We start from the raw sequence: 27,012 nt of genomic DNA on the forward strand, positions 1-27,012 counted from the left end.
TCCATGGCCTTAGATGAAATGTAAATTTGGCAAACTGAGGTGGCTTTTGTATAGGTAAGGTCATTTAATTCTGATTCTCCATTACTTAAAATATAATCCCAATTTTATAGGCTTGGATTTGGTACAAATTTCATAAACTTAGTTTTAATTAGTATGTATAACTAGGGTACTAAACACAGTAGATCTTTAATATATGTTTCTGTCAAGGGGCCAATATCTGAAAGATATTAATGTGCTTTTATTTTTTAATATTTACCCATTTATAATCTTCCCCATATTTAGCCATATGTACCCATTTCCCTCATTGTTTATATATGCTGGCTGTATGTGTGTGTGTGTGTGTGTGTGTTTCTGTGTGTGTGTTAAGGGAGGGGATTAGGATTATGACAGAAAAAAAGAGAGTGTCAATACTAAACTTTTAGCACCATGAACAGGACTTTTTCCTAGTCTGTAGCAGGCCATAATCTTGAAAAACAAGCATTGTCAAGAGAGAAAAAAGCTTTAACATTTTTATTAATGTTACTGTAATTCATAAATCATAATTATATATATTTATGCAGTACAATATAGCATTTTGGCATATGTATACATTGTGGGATGATTAAATCAAGCTAATTAAACATATTATCACCTTACCCATAATTTATTGTGGTGAGATATTTGAAATTTTACAAACATTTTCAAAACATTTCTTTGAAATATGGAAATCCATGCTTGCAACTTATGGTAGATCATGTGGTATATTCCACAGACAAGATGGGAGATACTCCTTCCATCATTTAGGTTAGGACTTAAGTGTCTTCTGCAATGTGGACAGGATGTAAAGAAAGTTCAATGCAAAGAGAAATAGCAACTGAAAAATCTGTCCCTTCTACCTCAGGTGATGTGATTGGGAGAAAGTGGACATAGAATGGGGACAGTTGAGGACATCCAATGGCCTTTTTTTTTCTTTACCTAGTCTAAGATCTCAAGGTAAGAGTCTTGTTAGAGAACTTGAAACAAAATCCAGAATCAGAGGGGTTAGTATCTATATTGCATTTGGAACTCCATAAGGAAACTCCCGTTCAGTGTTCCCTCCATATCAAAAAGGGGCAACAGCCAAACCTGTGTCAGATTGATAGACTGCATTGTTGTGCAGAGGAAGGATCTTAAGTTAGTGCCCCAGAGTCTCCTTCAGCTTCTGCATGGTAAAGTTTTGTAGAAGTTCTTGCATGCCCTGTGGAAATAGAGGGAAGGTAGCTGATAGTATTGGAGAATCATCATGATGCATGCTGAGAGTTGCAGAGTAGGGAATCCTGAACATGATCATAGTGATTATAGAAAAAAACCAAGAAGCAACGTTGTCTTTCCAATCTCAGTATAGTAAATGTGTGAGCCTTATACTCTTGAAAGAATATATAAATACCTCCCTTTTGCCCTGGGCCTCTGCCGGTCTCTATTCTGATGGCTCACATTTGATCAGATTTTGGCAGCTCATCTAGGGCATTGTCTTAGTTCATTGTCTGAGGCTTAAAACAGAACACTGGAAACTGGGTAATTTATAAAGAAAAAATAATTTATTTCTTAGAGTTAGGCAGGCTGAGACGTCTGAGGTTGAGAGGCCATATCTGGAACAGCCTTGTTGGTAAGGGATGTCAGGTAAGTCCCAAGGTAACACACAGCAGCATTACATGGCCAGGGGGCATATGATGCTCCCTGAGCATGCCAGCTTAGGTCACTCTTCCTTCCTTTTCATATAAGGTCACCAGTAATACATTAATCCATGAATGGATTGATCCATTCAGGTTGGGACAGCCCTTATGGCCCAATCACCTCTTAAAGGCCCTACCTCTCAATACTGCTACATTAGGAATTAAGTTTCAACATGAATTTTGGAGGGAAAAAATATTCAAACCATAGCAGCCATATTGGCTTGAACACAAATTTTAAATGCAGCTATGAAGTGGTAGCCCTGGGAAACATACATGTCTCTTCTACAAGTCAATACTTAATCAAACTGAAGCAAGTCCAGCTACGCCATTGAGAAGAGAGTATTCAACTTTCACTTTCTTGTCCAGGCATGACTCTAGACAAAATCTGCCTATTGGTAGCACCTAGTTTTTACTGGAGGATTGGCAAGCTAGGCTGCAATAGGTCCTTTGATCTTTTCCACTGGTTGATACCCCCATTTAACTTAACAGGCCAAGCTGTGCATCAGCAATAAAGGTTTAGGTAACTCTACTTCTACATTGATTTCAATAAGGTGTGAATTCGAAAGACCTAACAGCCCTGTATGTATATTTCACAGCCTATGTCTTTATCTTCACCTCTAGAATTGAAGAAATCTATAGCTCTCTATTTAGAATTAGAGACAATGGCAGGTGTAAGAAGAAATAGAGGAGTGGAATTTTATTTTTGTATTTAAGTGTTTTAGCGATATAGAAAATGTAAAATCAAAAAGTCTATTCAGGTTGTACTTGATATATTCTAAAGCCACACTATAATGAGAGGAAATAAAGTCTATTTAAATTCAATTTGTCAAAGTACAAATATCTTCGTACAACTTACATTGTTCTTTCTTAAAACTTAAAAGCTAGTAGTATATTTTCTAAGCATTTCTCCAGATTTTATTTGATTTCACAATCTGCAATACAAAGTTATTTAAAAGGACTTACTGTAGAAATTCTAAAATTGTGCATTTACTTGAAAAGTTACTTTCATAAAGGTTTTTTAAATATTTCATATTAGTTGTATAATTAAATAGAATAAATGGAAGAATTACACATAAAATACTATTCAACTAGGCATTTTTGTTATTTTTAAATTTAAAGACTTTTTTTTTTTGGTATAGCACACAAATCCTAACATTTTCTACTGGATAATATAACAATAACAGAAAAGCATGTGTGGTACATAAAATATATCTATAGAATTGACCAGGCTTATTGAATATTTTGGTGTTTCCATGTGTTAACACTGAATAACATCCTCAATTTTACATACTTTAAAAATCGTTCTGTTTTTGAAAACTTGTTTAACTTAATGATATGTGTTTACAGAGTTTGCATAAATGTTTGAGGAGAACATTACATTCTATACAAGTGAGGCCCTGATACTCTGAAGCTGAGGTCACAGTTTGTATCAATATGATAAATATTCATTATTTCATTGTATAGGCTGTGTATATGAAATTATAATATCATTTTACTGGTAACAAATTTAACAAGACAATATGTTAAGAAATATCAAATTTATATGTGTGCTCTGGCAGATGAGTAAACCTGTAAAAATTTTGACATATCGTAATCAGCATAACAAATTATGTTAATGAGCCATATTATTTTTTAGCCTCAACCACAGTAAGAGCTTTGCTCTTGGTAAAGGTGAGAATTGTTTAGCTCTTTGGGATATTATTTGAATAGGAGAATAATGCCTTACTGAAAATCAGACTTTTTATTTTAAGCTTTAGATGTTACCTCTTATATTTCTAGGTTCCAGATAATAATAGTATATTTTTTAAAAAAACTGAAAATGTTTTTAACTTCTAAGGCTCTTACCTTGAAATGTATTAATGCTTTTACAACTTGCACACTGTGGCCATCATCAATTTTCATTAAATATTTTAGCATTTTGTAGTAATGGGGCTAAATCTAGACTACTGGATTTCCTTTTATATTATCAGGTGCGATAACACATACACTTAATAATCATATGTAATTCATGTTTAAAAACATTTTGGCTTCACAAATGAAAGCAATTATAACTACATATTAAAATGATACAACAATTTTCCAGTCTGATTATTAATCACAGGAGAAAGAACATGTATTTCTTTCTCCCCTTGTCCTACTCAGTTTCTTGAAATTACTCAGTTTCATTCCATTTGATAAAGATAGCTTTAGGGTAGCTTCACCACTACAACACATGCACCAGCTCTTCCAATGTTAACAGGAACTTCCTAAAACACAAAACAAGAAACAAAACATTGTTGGAACTCTGATTTTAGTCTAATATAGAATATTATATTCAATATAGTTGAAGAAGTCCTAACATCACCTTGTCTAAAGATGAGATAAACTGCAGCCCGGATAACAGTGTAGTGTGGTGGAAAGAACACAGCCTTTAGAATGGTAAAAACTTGAGTTTGAGGATCAGGTGATCTTAAGTAAGTTTCATCTCTCTGATAATATTCTCACTTGAAAAATTACAGCTAATTATACTAACCCTTCAAGGCTTTTGTGATGGTTGAGTGAGATAATGAATGACAATTTGCTCTTAGTGATAACAATCCCACTATCTGTTAGTTCTCTTTCACTCTTTCCAGGATCACACAATGAAACAGTGACACAGCCAGAAATATAATCTAGGACTCTTAACTACTTGTCTACCATCTTCAGAAAAGTAAATCCCACAAGCTGGTCAAACATATTGATTATTGATTGTATTTGACTTAACCCCTTGCATGATATTTTTTTTTCTTCCATTTCTGGTCGGTCCTAAGTGTTGATAAAATAGGAGCTACCTACATTGTAACATTTGAGGGTTTCTGAGTCTTGATGAGTCAGATTATTGGAGGAGAGAGATTAAAAACTTATTATCAGCTGTCCTTATATTAGCACCAATTTATTTAGAGCAATAGCCAGCTGTACCCTGTAGAATACAGAGTAGCATGAAATCAGTAGAAGGGAAGATAAAGTTAGGTACTAAACACAAGGTTTGCCTGTTTGTAGAGATGGTAAAGAGTTAACCATACTTTATGTTTTTTGTTAACTCATCATTTAATTTACAAAGTATTATTAAATATTTTGGAATAAATCTAGGGCTATCACTGGCAAAACAGTCGAAAGAGTCAAATTTGCCTTTAACATATTGAAGATGCCATTTCAATATTATTTTTTGTGTTCTCCTTGAAATTCATTCTATTAGATACCCAGCACTTTTGAGAGGTTTTAATTCTGGTCCTTTAGCGTTTACTAAATTATTGATTGACTGATGAATTTACGAGTATTGTAGTCTACACAGTCACTATATGGTAAAGATTGAAGGCTTTTCTCCTGGGTGCCAGCCAATGAAAAGGGCAGATGTTTGTGGAAGAGGATGTTACCCTTTTGTTCTCAGGTTACAACATACACATAAAAAGTTGTGTGGGAGTTCAGTTATGGAGGTGGCAAAAATATTAAAGGAAAATTATTAGAGAAAATTATAAAATATAGTCACAAACCTTCTTGGAAGTCTGAGAAGTCTGCATAGTTTTGGCAGAAGTTTTGGCTGAAGGCAGCCTTATCCCCTTTACCTTTAGTTAATGAGAAAAGTAAATAGCTAGGAAATGTAGCGGAATTTATCTGAATAACTTGTTTACTCATGTGGTCCTATAAACTAACCTTTAATCATTCCAGATGACTCTCTTGGGGGAAGGTCGACCAGGGATATTACCCACTAATGGTGTTTGCTTCAGGCCTTGGAAACTGTCATTTAATCTCTTCACTCTAGTGGTGTTAACTCAAAGCTTTGTCATTTAATGTGTGCTGAATAAAGGCCAGAGACCAGTGCTTTGGGGCCAGCAGCTGTTATCTCTTTACAGCACTCTCCTCAAGTGTCTGTTAGTGGCCTGGACACCCCAGCCTGCTCATTCACTGTATTCTGGTGTGAGTAAATTTATTTATCCATCATTAAGTCAGAGTCTGCAGGACAAACCCATGCAAGTGGTACCCCAACAAAGTTGGCCATGGTAAAGTGCTTTATTTATTTATTACTGAAGTGTTTTATTGGACTTGATTTTCTTTAAAGGGAATGCTTTCACGAAGTCAAGAGAATGCTCTTTCCCCTTTTATGTAAGTATTGATGGGTCCTGCTAATAATTAACTATACCAACTAATAACTCTCTAAGGTATAGATAGAGTACACACTATAATTTTCACTAAAAGATCTTGTTGGGACCTAAAGAAGAGAATACAATTAATTTCAAAAATATATTTTAAAATCTTCTTTCTAAAACCTGAAATACGGTTATTTGAATATTTTTATTTGAATACCTCTTTCCATTCATCTCTCTGTGCATCATATGACTCAACTGTGTTCAAATAAGTATGTCCATCATATCCTCCAACCACATATAGTTTTTCTCCAAGGGGGCACACAGCAACAGCATCTCGGGGAACACGCAGAGGTGCCACGGTTGACCATGAATCACTTTTTGGATCATACCTTAAGAAATTTAGAAAGAAAATTTGGAGAAAAAGTCTAATAGAGTTACAATTGAAAATAACAGACATTCTCAAAATGTATACCTCTCTGAAACAGAGAATTAAAAACACTTTATACAAATGTATTATGGATATGTACATGACAAAATTTTCTTCAGCCACTAGGTGTCTCTCAAAGCATATTGAAAACATTTTGTTTTCCAAGATACCATGCGCTTCATTAATCCGAACTCAGATAAACTTGGAGGAAATTTCACATATTGTGATCCTGGCATTATACAAAAAATGTCTCCTCTCATTGAGTATTCTGATTGAAGAGCTTTTATTTTTCTTTTATTATTTACATGTCCAAGTTATACATAAGATGCCTGATCCTTTTTATATGAGAACTCATATTTTAAAGTAAACCTGAATATAATTGCCTTTTTATTTTTGCTTTATGAAATGTAGTACTTTGGTTTTAAACTATTTGAAGATAGAATGGTTATAGACTTATCCTGTGTTTTTCCTTGCTGAGAGTTCTTATTTATCTCCATGGAGTCAAGGTTTATTGTTTTCCATTTTAGTCTGAAATTAACTCCTTATGACAAAACCACTTTAGTAAGCAAAATGAAAAATAATTCTGTAAGTAATATTAAGATGTTTTCTAGAAATTCTTTCCTAATCTTTGAAGCTTATTTTAAAAAATACATAACACTAAAATCTAAAAGGTGAACAATGAAGAAAATTCACAATTATACAAAAAATGCTCCCTGACTTTATATTGGCCTATTTATAAAAGCCTAATGAAAAATATTTGTTTTACAAGAGATTTTCATTTATCACTTTCTACTGATCTACTTATATTTGTATTACCCCCTCTAACCACTGTTTGTATCTCTTTAATGATATTCTAAATATCTGATTTCAGCTTCCATCTGACTTTGGTCTCACACCTAGGATTTTAAAAATACTATCTGAAATCAGCATTAATTCAGACAACCTAAATTCTATATCATTGTGTATCATATGGCATATCACTTTAAATTCAGATGTTATAGTAAAACTCAGAACCAGAAAATCCATAACTACATGCTCTGTCTAAGCCAAATCTTCAAAACAATAGCTATTGTTAATTGATGCTTCAGTCAGCTGACAGTCAGGGTACACATATATATGAATCATCAACCAGAACTCATAGACCAAAGATTTTTTTGCATGGGCTTGGTAACTAGTGCTCAAAATCTGGATAACATTATTATCTGGATACTGCTTGATTAAGAAGAGGAGTTTGGGGAATGTTGAGTCTTTTGAAGAAAAAACTAATTGGTAATATGGTTATCATCTGTGAAGATACATAGAAGCAGTTATTAAAGACAAAGGTAGCCACCACATATTAAAATTAAAATATCATTGCTTCTCTTCCTTGTTTCTCTTTTGCTTTCCTGTCTCCCCTTACTTTGAATGGGAGGATATATATTCTCGTGGAGATTAAATTGAGCCTGAAGTCAAGAGAATGAGTCATGGTCTTATTTTCTCACTTAGAGTAATTAGGAATCATTTCCTTGATTTATTTGCCCCAATTTTCTCATTAACCTTATAGTAATAGTGATCCCTGACCCAACTGATGTGATGGTTTTAAAAACCTTTAATTTAAATTATCATCATAAGTAATTGGGTAAGCCAAAAGTGTTTTAGCACATACAAAAAAAAAAATAGCATCAGGAAAATTGTTCGAGACATGGACATGAGGATTATCTGATTCTATAGAGGGTGCATCTTTAATTGACTTTCTACTGACAACACTATTTTACAACTCTGCATGTGCGGAAGTTAAGTTGTAAAAAACTGAGTTTTCTTGTGATTTTTTATATAACATTACAAATTCATTTTGCCTGATAGAAATAGAATTGATTTCCAAAATGTAGAAATAATGACTCCCAAAGATTACCTTTTTTTGTTCTATATGATTTCAACTTGTTTTGTATCTATTGATAAATTATTTCAGCATTCATAGTTGTCTAAGTACCTTTTATTTAAATACTCTTTTGAACCTTTTTTAACATCTTATAATTGTTTTCTTCATCCATGAATCACATAAAATGTTTAACATGTGTTCGTTTTATATTTTTCAAATTTTTTATTGATATATAATATTTGTACAGATTTATGGGGTACATGTGATATTTTGTTACATATATAAAATGTGTCATTTTATATTTGTATGAAAGCCAAGATTTTGACTTTTTGAAAATTATGTTTTAGCACTAGTCCTTTTCTCAATGCATTTTCAAGGAAAATGACAACAGTAGGGTAATAATAGGTGATAATGTTAGTAATAACAATAATACTGGATTATAGCAATAATACTGAAAAAAAAAAAAAACACGATACTTGCAACTGACTCCTATTGAGTACCTAACATATGGCAAGCAATGTGCTAAGTGCATTACCACTTTTTATCTTGTACCCTATGCGGTTGATACTATTATTATTCCCATTTTACACATGAGGAAACTGATGTTTAGATATGTAAAGTAACTGGGCCAAAGTCACATAATTAATAAATAGTAGATTTAGAATTTGAATTCAGATCTGTCTGACAGCTAATCAGATGTGTTTAACTACTATACTATGCATTTGTTTAGTATGTGTAAAGTTCCCATTTTTCTCTTTTTAAAAAAATTTTAAGAGCATAAGATTTTAAAAAATCAGTAAATTTGGGAGTGTAATTATGTCAGAAAATCAGGTTAAACATTTACTTATAGGATATGCATGTAAATATTTAATTTTGTAGTCTGTGCCACAGATTATATTACATTTATATTTTTAGTGGTTTATGTAAATACCTATTAAAATTGATACAGACATTTTAAACCATAATAAGGCTAGTTCTACTGTGAGCACTCTATGGTGCTAAAATATGCAGCCCAATTTATTTGTTTCAAGTTTTAACACAGAATTCCACAATTTCAAGGGTTCTTAGAGCGAAGCTAAGAAAATGTTGGCATTATAATAATAGAAAGAATATGATTATTTTATTAAAATAGTTGTATGTATTCCACATTTTTTTTGTTAGGAGATGTACACTTTTTTGTGATAAAATCAACTTGTATAGTTTCATACATTTAGATACTGGAGTCAAACTGATGAAACACAAGTTATACCACAAAGCCTCAACAAAAAGCTTCCAAACAGCAATAGAAACAAGAAAGCACAGGCTATAATATATATAATGAAAAAATCTTACTAGGATTTATTACAAGAAAATTGCCATTATAAGACAGAGAATTATTTGTATCTCTGATTATATATTTACTTCTTGACAGATAAATTTTTTGTGAAATCAGATGTGATTTTCAGAGCAACGAACCTTCACAGCTTCTTATTTACTAGATATCTCTGTACAGTTCTGTGTTATTTTGGATAAAATCCTTTAGACAGCTTTTAATATTTCTGTAAAAAACAACGTGGATTTTCCATATCAATCTTTTTTCCCCCTTGACCTCTCCCTCCCATGAGTTTACCACTCCAATGCAGTTTTTTAAGACAGAGCCTTATACTGTTGCCCAGTCTGGAGTGCAGTTGTGTGATCTCAGCTCACCATAACCTCCGCCTCCCAAGCTCAAGTGATTGTTGTGCTTCAGCCTCACCAGTATCTGGGATCACAGGTAGGCACAATCATGCCCAACTCATTTCTGTACTTCCTTAGAGATGGGATTTCATCATGTTGGCCAGGCTGGTCTCAATCTCCTGGCCTCAAGTGATCTGCCTGCTTCAGCTTCCCAGATTGCTGAGATTATAGGCATGACCCATCATGCCCAGCTCCAATGTAGTTTGAAGTGTCAATGAAATCTTAACATACCTAATTATTTTTATACGAATTTGTGAGCACTTTTGATCAAGTAATGTTTTCTCAAATATAATAATTCCAGATATTATATGTTTATTTTAGGTATGATTTAGTCTTGCCAACTATCAAGCATTTTATAAAGAGGTTATAGGTATATGGCTTTTAGCTGTACAACCATAAATACTTTTACAGGCATATGAATAGTATTGAATGCTTAGGTGCCATTCCTTAAAATAAAAACTGCACTTACCTTTGTTGAATACAATTACGGATTTAAAAAAAAAAATCTGGGTACATTCTCTGGTAGTTAGGCTTGTACCAAACTTTTTTTTTTTTGCGATAGAGTCTCACTCTTACACCCAGGTTGAAGTGCAATGGTGTGGTCTTGGCTCACTGCAACCTCTGCCTCCTGGGTTGAAGCAATTCTCCTGTCTCAGCCACCCAAGTAGCTGCATGCCACCACACCTAGCTAGTTTTTTTCTATTTTTAGTAGAGACGGTATTTCACTTTGTTGGCCAGGCTGGTCTTGAACTCCTGACCTTGTGATCTGCCTACCTTAGCCTTCCAAGTGCTAGGATTACAGGTGTAAGCCACCACACCTGGCCTAAACTTTTATGAGTTGTGTGCTGTCTATAACTTTTTGTAGTCTACAGAAGGCATCAATAAATTATCTAGGCAATTTAAAGTAGAATCTGTCTTTTTAAAAATTTTTTACATGCAATGTTGTTTAAACACACTTTAAGTCTACTGTATTCTTTGGGTTTTTCTAAAAGGAAACGTGGTTTGGGTAATGAATTTGGGCCATGTATTTGGGGAATCAAATACTCTCTCTCTCTCTCACACACACACACACACACACACACACACACACAGAGAGAGAGAGAGAGAGAGAGAGAGAGAGAAAGGAGAGACAGACAGAGAGAGAGAAAGCAAGTATGCCTGGAAATACCCAAGAATACCTCAAACCTTCATGCTGAGCTGATCCCAGGCACAGAATATGACCTGCTAATGTGTGACTGTCTAATGCATGAAGCTAATCTTCAAAGACTGGGAAAGTGTTTTTTCTTCAACTGCCCAATTTTCAGCAAAAGATCAAAAGGCATACAAAGAAACAGAAAAAAAAAAACCTAAGTTGATTTTAAAATAACAAAATAAATCTCCAGATACTCGTCCTGTAAAAACATAAAGATCTGACTTACTAGACAATAAAATAGCTGTCTTATGCTAAAGCCAAAAGAAAAACAGAAATATTGGGAAAAAGTAAAAAAATTATATATGTATAAGAAAGAAACATAAACATTCTGGAGCTGAAAAATAAAATGACAATTTAAAAATTCAGTAGAGGAATTCAATGGGATGGGAGACTCAAGAAACAGAAGTAAGAATAAGTGAACTTAAAGATGGGTCATCTAAATTATCACATGTGAGAAGCAAAAAGAATAAAGAAAAATGAATATAGTCTAAAGGACTATGGGATAACATCCAGTGGACCAATATATACATTTCAAAAATCTCAGAAGAAAAAGAAAGAGAAACGAGCAGAAATACTTGAAAAAAAATAATAGCTGAAAAACCAAATCAAGACATATTATAAACTGTCAAAAGTCAGAGATAAAGAGAATATTGTAAGCAGGAAGAGTAAAGCAACTTGTCACATAAAAGGATTCTCAATGAGATGACTAGTGAATTTCTCGGAAAAGCCTTAGAGACATTTTTTAAAAAGAGGGCAAAATAGAAGCTTTGCTGGCATGCCTCACCTACGAGGAAGTAGCAAAATAATGTGTAGAGATTCACACTGTAAACTTTTATCCAAGAAGGCACACAGATGATTAACATAAAAGCAAAAGAAACTCCAGATGCTTTGATGAATTTGGTGGCAGCAGCCTGTGCTGTGGGTTCAGTGGAAAATTGAGAGTGAGTCCCCAGTGCATGATAAGTGGAGAAAGTTTCTCCACAGTACACATTCCCACTGGGAAGCTAGGCAATCTAGGCCATGGAGGAGCTCCTTGACCCTACCAATCACTGGATCTGATGTTGGGAGCAGTGAGGAGACCTTGAGAAGGGGTAGCAGCAGCAAGTGTTGCATGCGTTCCAGACCCTGGCTCCAATAGAAAGTGGCCAATTCATATACTAACACATAAGAGTCTACTGAAATCTGTAAGCCACATGGGCAGCAGTCACTAGCGGGGCAAGTCTCCAGACTGAGATTTGTGATCTAGTCGCAAACAGGAGAGGAGCCCCCATGGCCAGAACTGAGAGGTGAGAGTGGTATGGGATTGAAGTGTGTATGCAGGAGGTGAGTGACCTCCCCTTTGCAAGACCAGACTAGGAAGGGTATCGTCTGGGAGCCCCGGTTTTTGTCCCAGTCAGGAAAGTCTGCAGCTTGGGACAGTTTTGCAATCTGAGATGTTCTGCTTGTTACTTGGCTATTTGTTTCAGTTTGCTGTCAGTAGCAGGCTTCAGGATGGAGCTTTGCAGGGTGGTGACCCAGGAAGCAAGGCAGGTCCCACTGCCACCTGCTAAATTATAGAGCCCAAGCCACTCCTCATTTCCCATGCTGGCTCTTTGGAATGCCAGAGGTTTTTCCACTCCTTCTAGTATTGCCCCAGTGGCCTCATAACTGCTTTTCATCACCCATCAGGGCTAGCTCTTGCAACTGCTGTTGAGGAGCCTGAGTATGAACATGCCTGATGCAGCCCCATGAATATTTTACCCCATTACTCACCTCATAGGAAAAGCATGGGATCAGAACCTCTGGGAGTTTCACAGCCCAGAACATTCCCTGGAACATTCAAATACTTCTCCTTGTTAGTAAAGATCAAGCATAGACCTTACTACCACCGCCTCAGCTGCCTGTCACCTGCAAGTGCCTTCAACTGGCCAGGAGGTCAACCTGTACAGCTCATTGCAACAACTGCTGACATAACTGTACAGTGCTCAGGAAGGAAATATGCTTTGTGAAACCTCTGCTACCATCATTGCCCACACCACCCCAACTGCTTAGGAGGCCCTGAACCTGCTCATCTGCCCAGTACATTAATACTACAACTGGCATTTGAGCAAGCCACCACACTAAGGCTATTTATAATGAAGGAAATTATACAGCACCTATATCACTCCTCCACCATCTCTGTCAATATTATTACATGTGCCCCCCATTGGGATATCTGAGGGTGGGCCCACCTGGTCCAGCTCTGCCCAACTTCACCCTCCTCGTGGTGCTAAAGATAAAGCCCAGGCCACTGGGTGTTCCACAGACATGCCCACTGCCTGAGACATCAGAGGCCTTCTCCTGATAAGCAAACATAAAGCATAAACCCATCTGCTACTGTCACCACTAGCTCTTACCTTCTTCAAGTGCCACATACTGGCTTGTAGGTTAAACTGCACAACCCAAAACAAAATCCATTGACACCAATGCAGATAAGCTTCTGGAGATCTCTGCCACCCCATTTCCAAAGGGGGCAGTGAGCCTTCTCACATACCTAGGACATTGCTATGACAACTGGCACTTGAGAATATAACTGCACTAAGGAGATCTGTAACAAAAAAATTCATACCGAGTCTCTGCCACTAAAAACACTCAGAACCAAAGCCAAATGATCCTATTCGAAGTAAGTTATATTCATATCCTTAAGGGGAAAAAAGTTCAGTCTAAATAAAAGTAAATTTAAAAATAAGAAGATGTGGTGATTCCTCAAGGATCTAGAAATAGAAATACCATTTGACCCAGCAATCCCATTACTGGGTATATACCCAAAGGATTATAAATCATTCTGTTATAAAGACACATGCACACACACATTTATTGCAGCACTGTTCACAATAGCAAAGACTTGGAACCAACCTGAATGCCCATCAATGATAGACTGGATAAAGGAAATGTGGTACATATATACCATGGAATACTATGCAGCCATAAAAAAAGGATGAGTTCATGTCCTTTGCAGGGACATGGATGAAGCTGGAAACCATCATTCTCAGCAAACTAACACAAGAAGAGAAAAACAAATACCACATTTTCTCACTCATAAGTGGGAGTTGAACAATGAGAACACATAGGCACAGGGAGGGGAATATTACACACCAGGGACTATCGGGGGTGGGACTTCGGGAAGGGATAGTATTAGGAGAAATACCTAATATTGATGATGGGGTGATGGATGCAGCCAACCACCAAGGCATGTGTATACCTATGTAACAAACCAGCATGTTCTACACATGTATTCCAGAACTTAAAGTACAATAAAAACAAATAAGAAGATGTGATATTTTTCTTTTCAAATGAGAAGGAACCAATGCAACAATTCTGGAAGTATAAAAGAACAGGGTGCTATGATAACCCCAAAGCACTGCACTAACTCTTTAGCAATAGTTCCTATCCAAAATAAAATTCACAAAATTTCAGATAATTCAAAGTATTGCTTTTAAAGAAGCTCAACAGGATTCAAGAGAAAGGTGAAAAATGATACAAAGAAATCAGGAAATAAATCCAGGATATAAATGATAAATTTGCCAAAGAGATAGATTAAAAAAAAAAATGAAACTTCTGAAAAGGAGAATTCATTGAAATAATTACAAAACACAGATGAAATCTTCAATGATAGACTAGACCAAGAAGAAGAAAGAATCTCAGAGCTAGAAGACAGGACTTTTTAATTTATCTAGTCAGACAAAAAAAATAGAATTAAAAAATGAGCCAAGCTTTTGATAAGAATGGGACTATGTAAAATGTCCCAACCTACAAATTATAGACATTCCTGAAGGGGAAGAAAAAAAACAAAACTCTGGGAAACTATTTGAGAAAATAATTAAGGAAAACTTCCCTAGTCCAGGAAGAGATCTACATATCTGGATACAATAAACTAAAAAAACTCCAGAGAAACATTGTGAGAAGAATCTCACCAAGACATATATTCATCAGACTGTCTTAAGTTCAACATGAAGGAAAAAAATCCTAAATTCAGCAAAAGATAAGCATATAGTAACCTATAAAGGAAACTCCATCAGACAAACAGTGGACTTCTTAGCAGAAGCATTATAAGTCAGAAGACATTGGGATTTTATTTTCAAGCCACTTAAGGAAAAAAGCTGTAAACCCTGACTTGTGTATACTGCCAGAATAAGCTTAATAAATGAAGAAGAAATAAAGTCTTTTGCAGACAATCAAACACTGAGAAAATCTGTCACTGCTAGACCAAACTTACAAGAAATGCTCAAGAAAGTTATAAACATGGATACAAAATTTGGTCAATACTTGTCATAATAAAAACATCTGAAGTATAAAACTCAAAAGTCTTGTAAAACAATTAAACAAGTAAGGCTTAAAAGTAGCTACATAACAATTATATTATGACAGGAATAAGACCTCATGTATCAGTATTTACCATGACTCTACATGGAAAAAATACTCCAATTAAAAGAAATAGATTGACAAAATGGGTTAAAACAAACAAACAAACAAACATGATCCAACCATACACTTCTTATGAGAAACTCACCTTATTGGTAAAGACACTTAAGAGACTTAAGTTAATGGGGTAGAAAAAGTATTCAATTTAAATGGAAAACAAAAGCAAGCAGGAGTAGTTATAAATGTAAATCTGATCAAGCAGACTTTAAATAAATAACAGTTTAAAAAGACAAGGAATGTCATTATATAATGATGAAGAAATCAATTCCACAAAGAGATATAACAATCCTAAATATATATGCACCAAACACTGGGGCACCCAGATTTATAAAGTGTATATTACTTGACATAAGAAAAGAGCTAGGCAGCAATGGAATAATAGTGGGGGAATTCGGCATCCTGCTGACAGCACTAGGCAAATTATTGAGGCAGAAAATCAACTAAGAAACACACAGGACAATGGCCTTGGCAAAAAGTTCCTGACCAAGACCTCCAAAGTACAGGCAACAAAAGCACAAATATACAAATAGGACTTAGGTAAAAAACTTCTGCACAGCCATGGAAAGAATAAATAGACTGAACAGAGAACCTTCAGAATGGGACAAAATATTTGCAAAGTATGTATATCGCAAAGGACTAATATCCAGAATTTATAAGAAATGCAAACATCTCAGTCACAACAAGAAAAATTCAAATAACCCCATTAAAAGTGGTCAAGTAATATGAAGAGATAATTTTTAAAAAGACATATAAAAGCCCAAAAAGTATATGCAAAAATACTCAACATTACTAATTGTGAGAAAACTGTGAATTAAAAACACAATGAGATACCACTTTATACTGGTAAAAATGGCTATTAATAAAAAGTCAAATAGTAACAGATGTTGGCAAAGATGCAGAGAAAAGGGAAAATTTACACATTGTTGGTGGGAATGGAAATAAGTACAATCTTTATGGCAATCAGTATGCAGATTTCTCAAAGAACTAAAAATAGATCTACCATTTGATGCAGCAATCCAACTACTATGTATCTACCTGAAGGAACATATGTCATTATACCAAAAAGATACCTGCACTCATAGGTTTAGTGCAGCACTATTCACAACAGCAAATAAAAGAAATCAACCAAAATGTCCTTCAATGGATGATTGGATTAAAAATATTATACACACACACACACACATACATACACACACACATATACATACACCATGGAATACTACTCAGACATAAAAAAATCATGTCTTAAACAATCATATTAAACAAAATAACTCAGAAACAGGAAGTCAAATATCACATGTTCTCAGTTAAAAGTGGGAGCTAAATAATGGATACACACAAATATAGGAAATGGACTAATAGACACTGGAGACTTAGAATAGTGGGGCAGAGGGTGGTGAGAAACGAAAAATTACTTAATGGGTTCAATATATACTATTCAGATGATGGCTACACTAAAAGCCCAGACTTCTCTACTGTGCTATAGGTCCATGTAGCACAATTTTTTTTAATTTAATTTAATTGTAATTAATTGTATTTTACTAAGTTCCAGGGTTCACATGCAGGGTGTGCAAGTTTGTCACATAGGTAAACTTATGCCATGGTGATTTGTTGCACCTATCAATCCATCACCTAGGTATTATGCCCAGCATGCATTAGCTATTCTTCCTGATGCTCTCCCTAACCCCCATCCTCCCCCGACAAGCCCCAGTATGTGTTGTTCCCCACCCTGCGTCCATGTATTCTCATTGTTCAGCTCCCACTTATAAGTGAGAACATGCGGTGTTTGGTTTTCTATTCCTGTAGTAGTTTGAGAAGATGATGGCTTCCAACTTCATATATGGCCCTGCAAAGGATATGATTTCATTCCTTTTCATGGCTGCATAGTATCCCATGGTGCATATGTACCACATTTTCTTTATCCAGTCTATCATTGATGGGTATTTGGGTTAATTCTATGCCTTTATTATGAATAGTGCTGCAATGAACATACGCATGCACATATCTTTGTAATAGAATGACATAATTCTTTGGGTATATACCTGGTAATGAGATTGCTGGGTCAAATGGTATTTCTGCTTCTGAATGTTCGAGGAACTGCCATACTGTCTTCCACAATGGCTGAACTAATATACATTCCCACCAAGAGTGTAAAAGCATTCCTATTTCTTTACAACCTCACCAGTATCTGTTGTTTCTTGACTTTCTAAAAATTGCCATTCTGATGGGCATGAGATGGTATCTCAATGTGATTTTGATTTGCATTTATCTAACGATAAATGATGTTGAGCTTTTATTCACGTTTGTTGGCCTCATGTATGTCTTCTTTTGAGAAGTGTTGACAAAGCTGATAAAAACAAGCAATGGAGAAAGGATTTCTTATTTAATAAATGGTGCTGGAAGAACTGGCTAGCCATATGAAGAAAGTTGAAACTGGACCCTTCCTTATACCTTATACAAAAATTAACTGAAAATGGATGACATGGTGTGGCTATGTCCCCACACAAATCTCATCTTGAATTGTAGCTCCCATGATTCCCATGTGTTGTGGGAAAGACCCCGTGGGAGATAACTGAACCATGGGAGCAGTTTTCCCCATACTGTTCTCATAATAGTGAACAAGTTTCACAAGATCTGATGATTTTATAAGTGGAAAAACCATTTTGCTTGGCTCTCTGTATCTCTCTTGCTACTATCATGTAATAAGTGTCTTTCACCTTCTGACATGATTGTAAGGCCTCCCCAGCCATGTGGAACTGTGAGTCCATTAAACCCCTTTTCTTCCTATTCTTGGGTATGTCTTTATCAGCAGCATGAAAATGGACCAAAACAGTAAATTGTTACCAATAGAGTGTGGCACTGCTGAAAAGATACTTGAAATTGTGAAAGTGGCATTGGAACTGGTAACAGGCAGAGGGAGGAACCCACAGGGAGATAATCGAATCACAGGGACAGTTTCCTCCATACTGTTCTCTTGCTAGTGAATATGTTTCATGAGATCTGATGGTTTTATAAGGGGAAACCCATTTTGCTTGGATCTCTATTTCTCTCTTGCTGTCACTACATAAGAAGTGCCTTTCTGCTTCTGCCATGGTTATAAGGCCTCCCCAGCCACGTCAAACTGTGAGTCCATTAAACCTCTTTTTCTTCCCAGTCTTGGGTATGTTTTTATCAGCAGCATGAAAATACAATGGATTAAAGACTTAAACATATAACCCAAAACTATAAAAAACCCTAGAAAAAAACTAGGCAATTCCATTCAGGACACAGACATGGGCAAAGATTTTATGATAAAACCACCAAAAGCAATTGCTACAAGAGCAAAAACAAATGAGATCTAATTAAACTAAAGAGTTTTTTGACAGCAAAAGTAACTGTCATCAGAGCAAACAGACAACCTACAGGATGGGAGAAAATTTTTGCAATCTATCCATTGGACAAAGGCCTAATATCCAGCATCAACAAGAAACATAAGCAAAGTTACAATAAATCTATTTTTTAATAGGCAAAAGACTGTGGGAAGAAATATAAAGTGGTGAAATATCCTCAGCAAACTAATGCAGGAACAGAGAACCTAATACCGCATGTTCTCACTCATAAGTGGGAGCTGAACAATGAGAACACATGGACACAGGGAGAGAAACAAGACACACTGTCAGGCCCTGTCAGGGGGTTAGAGCGGAGGGAGAGCATCAGGAAAAACAGCGAATGCATGCTGGGGTTAATATTTAGGTGATGGGTTGACAGTTGGAGCAAACTACCATGGCACATATTTTCCTATGTAAAAAACCTACACATTCTGCACATGTATCCTGGAACTTAAAATAAAATAAAAAGAAAATTTAAAAGAAAAACAAAGCATTGATATGTAGCAAAAGTAATAAAAATGAAAACATGAGCAATCAAAAAAGCACAGTCAGCAGAGAGTTGTATATCTGACTAAACTATCTTTCAAAAATGTTTATATGTCCCCATATAAACAACGGGTAAAGGAGTTTATTACCGATAGAACTCCTCCACAAAAAATGACAAAGGGAATCTTTCCAGTTGTAATAAAAGGATCTGACACAACAACTCAATGTCATATGAATATATAAAGTTCTCTGGTAAACATAAATATATGCACAAATACAAAAACTAGCATAATTTTAGTTTTGGTTTATAACTCCATTTTTAATTATCCTACAAGATTTATAAATAATTGAATAAAAATAATTATAATCTATGTTAGTGAGTACACAAAATATAAAGAAATAATTTGTCACATCAATTACATAAGTATTGGGTAGGGTAAAGTACAGTTTTTTGAGGTGATAAAAGTTAAGTTCATATCAGTTTAAAACACATCAGTAAACTTTTAGAATGTTATATGTAATCTCCATGATACTTCAAAACTAGTATATATTGCATATATATGAAAGGAATAGAGAAAGAAATAAAATCTTTTCACTAAAAAATCAACTAAAGCAAAAGGGATGCTGGAAGAGAGAAAATGTGTGACAAGAAGGCTATGAAAGACAACAGAAAAAAATACAGTATTAATAAGTTATCCCCTATTAGTTACTTTAAACGCAAATGGATTAAAGCACCCAAATCAAAAGGCATACTTTGAAAAAATGAATGTTAAATGCAGGATCTAACTGTACGGTGTCTACAGGAGAAGACCTTTAGATCTAAGAACACACAGGTCAAAAGGGAAAGGATGAAAAATATATTCCATGGGAAAAATACTCAAATAATAGCAGTGGTGGTTACACTAATATTAGACAAGGTAGACTTACAGACAAAAATTCCCTACTTTCAATAATGGATAGACCATCAGACAGGTCTATAAGGTCAATAAGCATATAAAGTATATATATTTAAAAATATGTATATAATCTCCAAATTATCTACACTGTCATATACTATTTTCACAACACACACACACACACACACACACACACACATAATCCACCCAAGAACAGAACACATGTATCTGAAGTAAACAATGGGACATTATTCAGGATAGACCATATGTTAGGCCACAAAACAAGTCCTAATAAATTTTAAAAAGACTGAAAACATGCAAGGTATCTTTTCTGATCATAATGGAAATAAAGTAGAAATCAGCTGAAGGAAAACTGGAAAATCCACAGATATGTGGAATTAAACAATGCTCTTAAATGATTAATTGTCCAAAGAAGAATTCACAAGGCAAATTAGCCAATATTTTAAGACAAGTGAAGATAATGACATGGCATATGAAATCTGATGGAATTCAGAGGAAAACCATCCTATGAAAAAAATTTATAGCTGTAAATGCTTATAAGAAAGAAAGATTGCGAATCAACAACCAAACTTTACACTTAAGAAACTAGACAAACAAGAGTGAGCAAAATCCAAAGCTAACAGAAGTGAGGACATAATAGAGATTAGAACAGAGACAAATAATATAGAGAACGGACAAACAATAGAGAAAAATCAATGAAACCTAGAGTTGGTTCTGTAAAATGATCAACAAAATTGATAAACTCTAAATAAGATTGAATGAGAAAACCCAAATAACTGAAATAAAAAACCTCTCAACAAAGAGAATCCTAGGACCAGATGGTGTTACTGGTGATTTCTACCTAACATTTGAAGCATAATTAACAACAGTTTTCCTCAATTGCTTCAGAAAATTAAGAGAAAGTAATTCTTTTAAACCCTTTCTATCAATTCTACATTTTATGATCTCTACATACGTTCTATATTCTATAAAGTCAGAAAAAGACACTACAACAAAACTACTGACCAAAACCGCTAATAAATATTGATGCAAAAATCTTTGATATATTAGAAAACCAACTTTGATAATATATTTAAAGGATTATAATGATAATTGAATGGAATTTAGTCATGGACTGCAGAATAATTTTACATACAAAAACCAAGCAATGTGAAATACCTCATTAACAGAACAAAGGACAAGAATCACATCATCCTCTCAACTGATGCAGAATAAAAGTATGTGACAAGAGCAATCATACTTCTATAATAAAAACACTCACCAAACTAAGAATAAAAGAAAACTACCTCACCATAATGAAGGTCATATATGGAAAATCAAGAGCTACAATCATACTTAATTTTTAAAGTATTTCCTGTAAGAACAGGAACAGGACAAGGTGCCCACTTCTACCACTTTCATTAAACAAATAGAAATTTAAAACCAGAGCAATTAGGCTACAAAGAGAAATAAGTCATGCAAATTGGAAAGGAAGAAATTAAGAAATACATCAGTAAATGGAAAGATAACTTTTGCTTATGGATCAGAAGACTTAATATTGTTAAGATATCAATACGCTCGGTTGGATGTGATGCCTCATGCCTATAATCCTAGCACATTAGGAGGCTGAATCAGAGAGATTGCTTGACCTCAGGCATTTGAGACTAGCCTGGGCAACATGGCAAAACTTTGTCTCTACAAAAATACAAAAAATTTTGCCAGGTGTGGTGATGCATGCCTGTAGTCTCAGCTACTCAGGAGGCTGAGGTAGGAGAATTATATAAACTTGGGTAGCATGCAATGAACCATTATAGCACCACTGCATTCCAGCCTCAGTGACAGAGGGAGACCCTGTCGTTTTAAAAAAATCAGTACACAATATGATCTACAGATTCAATGCAATTTCTATCAAAACCCCAATGGCATTTTGGTAGAAATAAAGAAATTCATCCTAACTCCATACAGAATCTCAAGAGACCCAAAGTAGCAAAAACAATTTAGAAAATGAACACAGTTGGAGGTTTACTGCTTCCCTGATTAAGAAGCTTAATATACAGCTACACTAATCAACAAAGTGAGGTACTGACATAAAGACAGACATAAAGACCAGTGGAACACAGTACAGAGCTCAGAAATAAACCCTTACATATATGGTCAAAAAAACTTCGACAATGTTGCTGAAGTCATTGGATGGGGAAAGGAAAGTCTTTTCAACACATGTTGATGGGAAAACTGGACATCTACATGCAAAAGAATAAAGTTGAATCTTTCCTCAATAAAGAACAAATAAATTAATGGGTCAAAGGCCTGAAGGTAAGAGGTACAGTTATAAAATTCTAGGAATAAAATATAAATGAAAAGCTTGATGAACTTGTATTTGATAATAATTTCTTGGATAAAACACCAAAAGAACAATCAATAAGAAAAATATATATAAATTGAACTTCATCAAAATTAAAAACATTTGTGCATCAAAAGACTTCATCAACACAGTGACCAAGAAATCCATGAAACAGGAGAGAGTATTTGCAAATCATACACATGATAAGGAATTAATTTCCAGAATATTTAAGTAACTACTATAGTAATAATATTCAGCCTTAAAAAGCAAATGAAATTCTGACACATAAACTTTGAAGAATTATGCTAAATGAGATATGCCAGTCATAAAATGAGAACTATTTATGATTCCACTTTTATGAGGTAACTAGAATAGTTGAATTCATAGAAACACAAAGTAGAATGGTGGTTGTCAGTAGCGGTGGAGAGGTAAAAATGTAGAGTTATTGTTTAATAAATATAGAGCTTGAATCTAAGCAGATGAAAAATGTTGTAGAGATGGTTGGTAGTGATATTTGCAAAACAGTATGTATATGTCACTAAACTGCATGCTTAAAAATGGTTAAAATAAAAAATTCCTGTTATATATAATTTGCCACAAAAAATTAGAACTATTAAGAGGAGACTGGTTATTGCTTATGTTAACTACAGAGAGAACTAATGTGGTTTTTTCAGTGTCACATATATTTGACTATAGCACATTACAGTAATATAGTATATTACAATCAAATATATATTATCTGAGGCAGTGATTGATCATATTTATGGTTTGTATCACCTTAAAAAAATAAGATGCATCTCTTAATAACTGATTTTAGAAGAAGCATTCCAGGTGTACACTGAATAATAGAGAGCCAGTCATTGAAAACTAATTTTTTAAAGTGCTACAGATATGATATTCCCTATAAGAAACTATTACCTTTAATTATTAATTACATGTCAGCGGTATGTTTCTCAGAAAAAAAAAAAATTCATCTTTTTTTCTTTAGACTCTTCTGCCTAAATTCTATCCTTTATGTCATTGTTTGACCAGTTTCTCTCAAGTTGCTTTATGATAATCCAATTTTTCCCAGTTTTATTTTTCCTCTGCCTACAAGATAAAATCTCAAAACTTCTACCTTGGCATTAAGGGACATCAAACAATGTAGTCCTTAATTGTGTTTTGAGTTGCTCTTCCAAATTATACTTCCATACAAAATGTCTGTGCTGGCATACAAAGCTTTCTCCTTCTTTACTTTAATGGTTTTGGTTGTGATTTTTTTCTCCTACATTTTTATGCCTGCAAAATACAAATTCTACCTATTCTGTAAATTTTCCTTGAAGATGCCATTCCATGATTATGTCTGTTTCCTAAATTCTGCTCACCTTACTGTAAATTTGTCACTTGGTCTTAGGTTAACAGTATTTAACTATTTTGTGTATGTATACACTTTTTCTGACTTGAAAGGGAATGTAAATGGTATCACTACAAAGTCATGACACTTATTTTAACCAAGATACACACTATTCATAAAAGTGAATGTCTCCTATTCAATAAAATTAACTTTGGGAAACAAATATTTATTGCAATAGAGTCATCACAATAAGTATTTCTGTATATTAATAAAAGACATACTTATATTATTAATTTAATTATTATAACATCTTGTATTATAAATCAAATTATCTAATTATTAATTATTAGTTTCTGTATAATAATTCTTTTTGTATATTTTGTGATGGTAAGCCATCATCTCTTTACAGATTAATTTCATTTGATTTTACAAACAATGAACTTATTTTTTGTTGTTACGCTATTTTTGAAATTTCAATTGGTGTTTGATTAACAGGTGGTGGTTAGTTGTGTGAATAACTTCTTTAGTTGTTATTTCTGAGATTTTGGTGTGCCCATCACCTAAGCAGTGTACACAGTACCAAGTGTGTAGACTTTATCCCTCACCCCACTCCCACACTTTTCCCCCAGTCCCCAAAGCCCATTGTATCATTCTTATGAGTTTGCATTCTCATAGCTTAGCTCCAACTTCTGAGTGAGAACATACAATGTTTGGTTTTCCATTTCTGAGTTACTTCTCTTAGAATAATGGTCTCTAGTTCCATCCATGTTACTGTGAATGCCATTATTTCAATCCTTTTTATACACTTAATGAAGGAGGTGAAAGACCCCTACAAGAAAAACTACAAAACACTACATAAGAAAGAAAACATAGATGAGTAGTATTCCATATATCACATTTTCTTTATCAATTGTTGATTGTTAATTGATGGGCATTTGGCTGGTTCCATATTTTTGCAATTGCAAATTGTTCTGCTGTAAACATGTGTGTGTGTAAAAGTGTTACCATTTCAACATATCCATGCCAACATTTACTATTTTTTGATTATGGCCATTCTTGTAGGATTGAGGTAGTGTTGCATTGTGATTCTGATTTGCATTTCCCTGATCATTAGTGATGTTGAGCATTTTTAAAATGTTTGTTGGCCATATGTATATCTTCTTTTGAGAGTTATCTATTCATGTCCTTAGCCCATGTTTTAATGGAATTGTTTTGTTCTAGCTAATTTGTTTGAGCTCCTTGTAGATTCTGGATATCATTCCTTTGTCAGATGTATAGATTGTGAAAATTTTTTCCTACTCTGTAGGTTGTCATTTTACTCTGCTGATTACTTCTTTTGCTGTGCAGAAATATTTTAGTTAAGTCCCATCTATTGTCTTTGTTTTTGTTGTATTTGCTTTTGGGTTCTGGGTCATGAAGTCTTTGCCTAAGCTAATGTCTAGAAGAGTTTTTCCAATGTTATCATCTAGAAATTTTATGGTTTCAGGTTTTAGATTTAAGCATTTGATCCATCTTGAGTTGATTTTTATATAGGATTAGAGATGAGGATACAGTTTCACTCTTCTATATGTAGCTTGCCAATTATCCCAGCACCATTTGTTGAATACGGTGCCCTTTCTTCACTTTATGTTTTTCTTTGCTTTGTCAAAGATCAGTTGACTGTAAGTATTTGCCTTTATTTCTGGTTTCTCTATTCTGTTCCATTCATCTATATGCCTAGTTTTATACCAGTACCATTCTGTTTTAGGGAGCATGTCCTTATGGTATAGTTTGAAGTCGGGTAATGTAATGCCTCCAGATTTGTTCTTTCTGCTTAGTCTTGCTTTGGCTAAGTAGGCTCTTTTTTGGTTTCATATTAATTTTAGAATTGTTTTTTCTAGTTCTGTGAATAATGGTGGTGGTATTTTAAAGGGAAATGCATTGAATTTGTAGATTGCTTTTGGCAGTATGGTCATTATCAGAATAATGGTTCCACCAATCATTAGCATGGAATGTGTTTCCATTTGTTTGTGTTATCTATGTTTTCTTTCTTATGTAGTGTTTTGTAGTTTTCCTTGTAGAGGTTTTTCACCTCCTTGGTTAAGTGTATTCCTGAGTTTCATTGTTGTTGTTGCAGCTATTGTAATAAGGGTTGAGTTCTTGATCTGATCCTCAGCTTCATCACTGTTGTATAGCAGAGCTACAGATTTGTGTACATTAATTTTTTACATAAATTATTGGGTTACTGGTGGAATTTCACTACAAGAGTAAGTTCTTTAGTGGTGATTTGTGAGATTCTGGTGCACCCATCATCTGAGTAGCATACACTGCACCATATTTGTAGCCTATTATCCCTCACTCCTCACACTCTTCCCCTGCCAGTCCTCAAAGTCCACTGTATCATTCTTATGCCTTTGCATATCCCTGTATCCCTGGTATAAAATCCACTTGATCATGGTGGAAACTTTTCCTGCAAACAGACCTTTCAGTATTACCTTGGCTTTGGTTTTGTCATAGATGGTTTTCATTACCTTAAGGTATGCCCCTTCTACACTGATTTTGCTGAGGGTTTTAATCATAAAGGGATGCTGGACTTTTTCTGCATTTATTGAGATGATTATGTGATTTTTTTTAAAAAATTATTTTTATGAGGTATATCATTTATTGACTGTGGATGTTAAACCATCCCTGCATCCCTGGTATAAAACTAACTTGATCGCAGTATATTATCTTTTTGATATGCTGATGGATTCTGTTAACTAGTAATGTGTTGAGAATTTTTACATTTATGTTCATCATGGATATTGGGCTGTGGTTTTCTTTTTTGTTATATCTTTTCCTGGTTTTGGTATAAGGATGATACTGACTTCACATTAAAGAGAATTCCGTTTTTCTCTATCTTTTAGAATAGTTTTAGTAGCATTGGTACCAGTTATTCTTTGAACATCATATAAAATTCAGCTGTGATTTCATCTGGTCCTAGAGGTTTTTTTTTTTGTTGGTAAGTTTTTAATTACTGTTTCTATCTTGCTTCTTGTTATTGGTTTGTTCAGAGTTTCTATTTCTTCCTGGTTTAATCTAGGATAGTTGTGTATTTCTAGGAATTTATCCATCACCTCTAGGTTTTCTAGTTTGTGTGTGTAACGGTGTTCATAGTAACCTTGAACGATCTTTTGTATTTC

The 27,012-nt window shown here is 34.4% G+C and overlaps 1 protein-coding gene across 2 annotated transcripts in view; it reads right to left on the bottom strand.

The window, feature by feature from the left end:
• Nucleotides 1-495: 495 nt before the first annotated feature.
• The window catches only part of KLHL4 (kelch like family member 4), a 156,745-nt gene continuing 130,228 nt past the window's right edge, over nt 496-27,012 (bottom strand). Inside the window, exons 10-11 of one of the 2 annotated variants that reach the window (XM_012464484.3) lie at nt 6,012-6,183; nt 496-1,216 (exon numbers count right to left, since the gene is read on the bottom strand). In XM_012464484.3, the coding sequence (XP_012319907.2) occupies nt 1,154-1,216; nt 6,012-6,183 (235 nt within the window). In that variant the 3' untranslated portion in view covers nt 496-1,153. Of the gene's footprint in view, nt 1,217-1,324; nt 3,938-6,011; nt 6,184-27,012 lie in introns of those variants that run through there. The other variant, XM_012464479.3, reaches the window with a different exon arrangement.

Source organism: Aotus nancymaae, unplaced genomic scaffold (genome assembly GCF_030222135.1).
Source record: "Aotus nancymaae isolate 86718 unplaced genomic scaffold, 86718_ANA_hifiasm-v0.15.2.pri h1tg000004l, whole genome shotgun sequence".
Lineage (NCBI taxonomy): Eukaryota > Metazoa > Chordata > Mammalia > Primates > Aotidae > Aotus > Aotus nancymaae.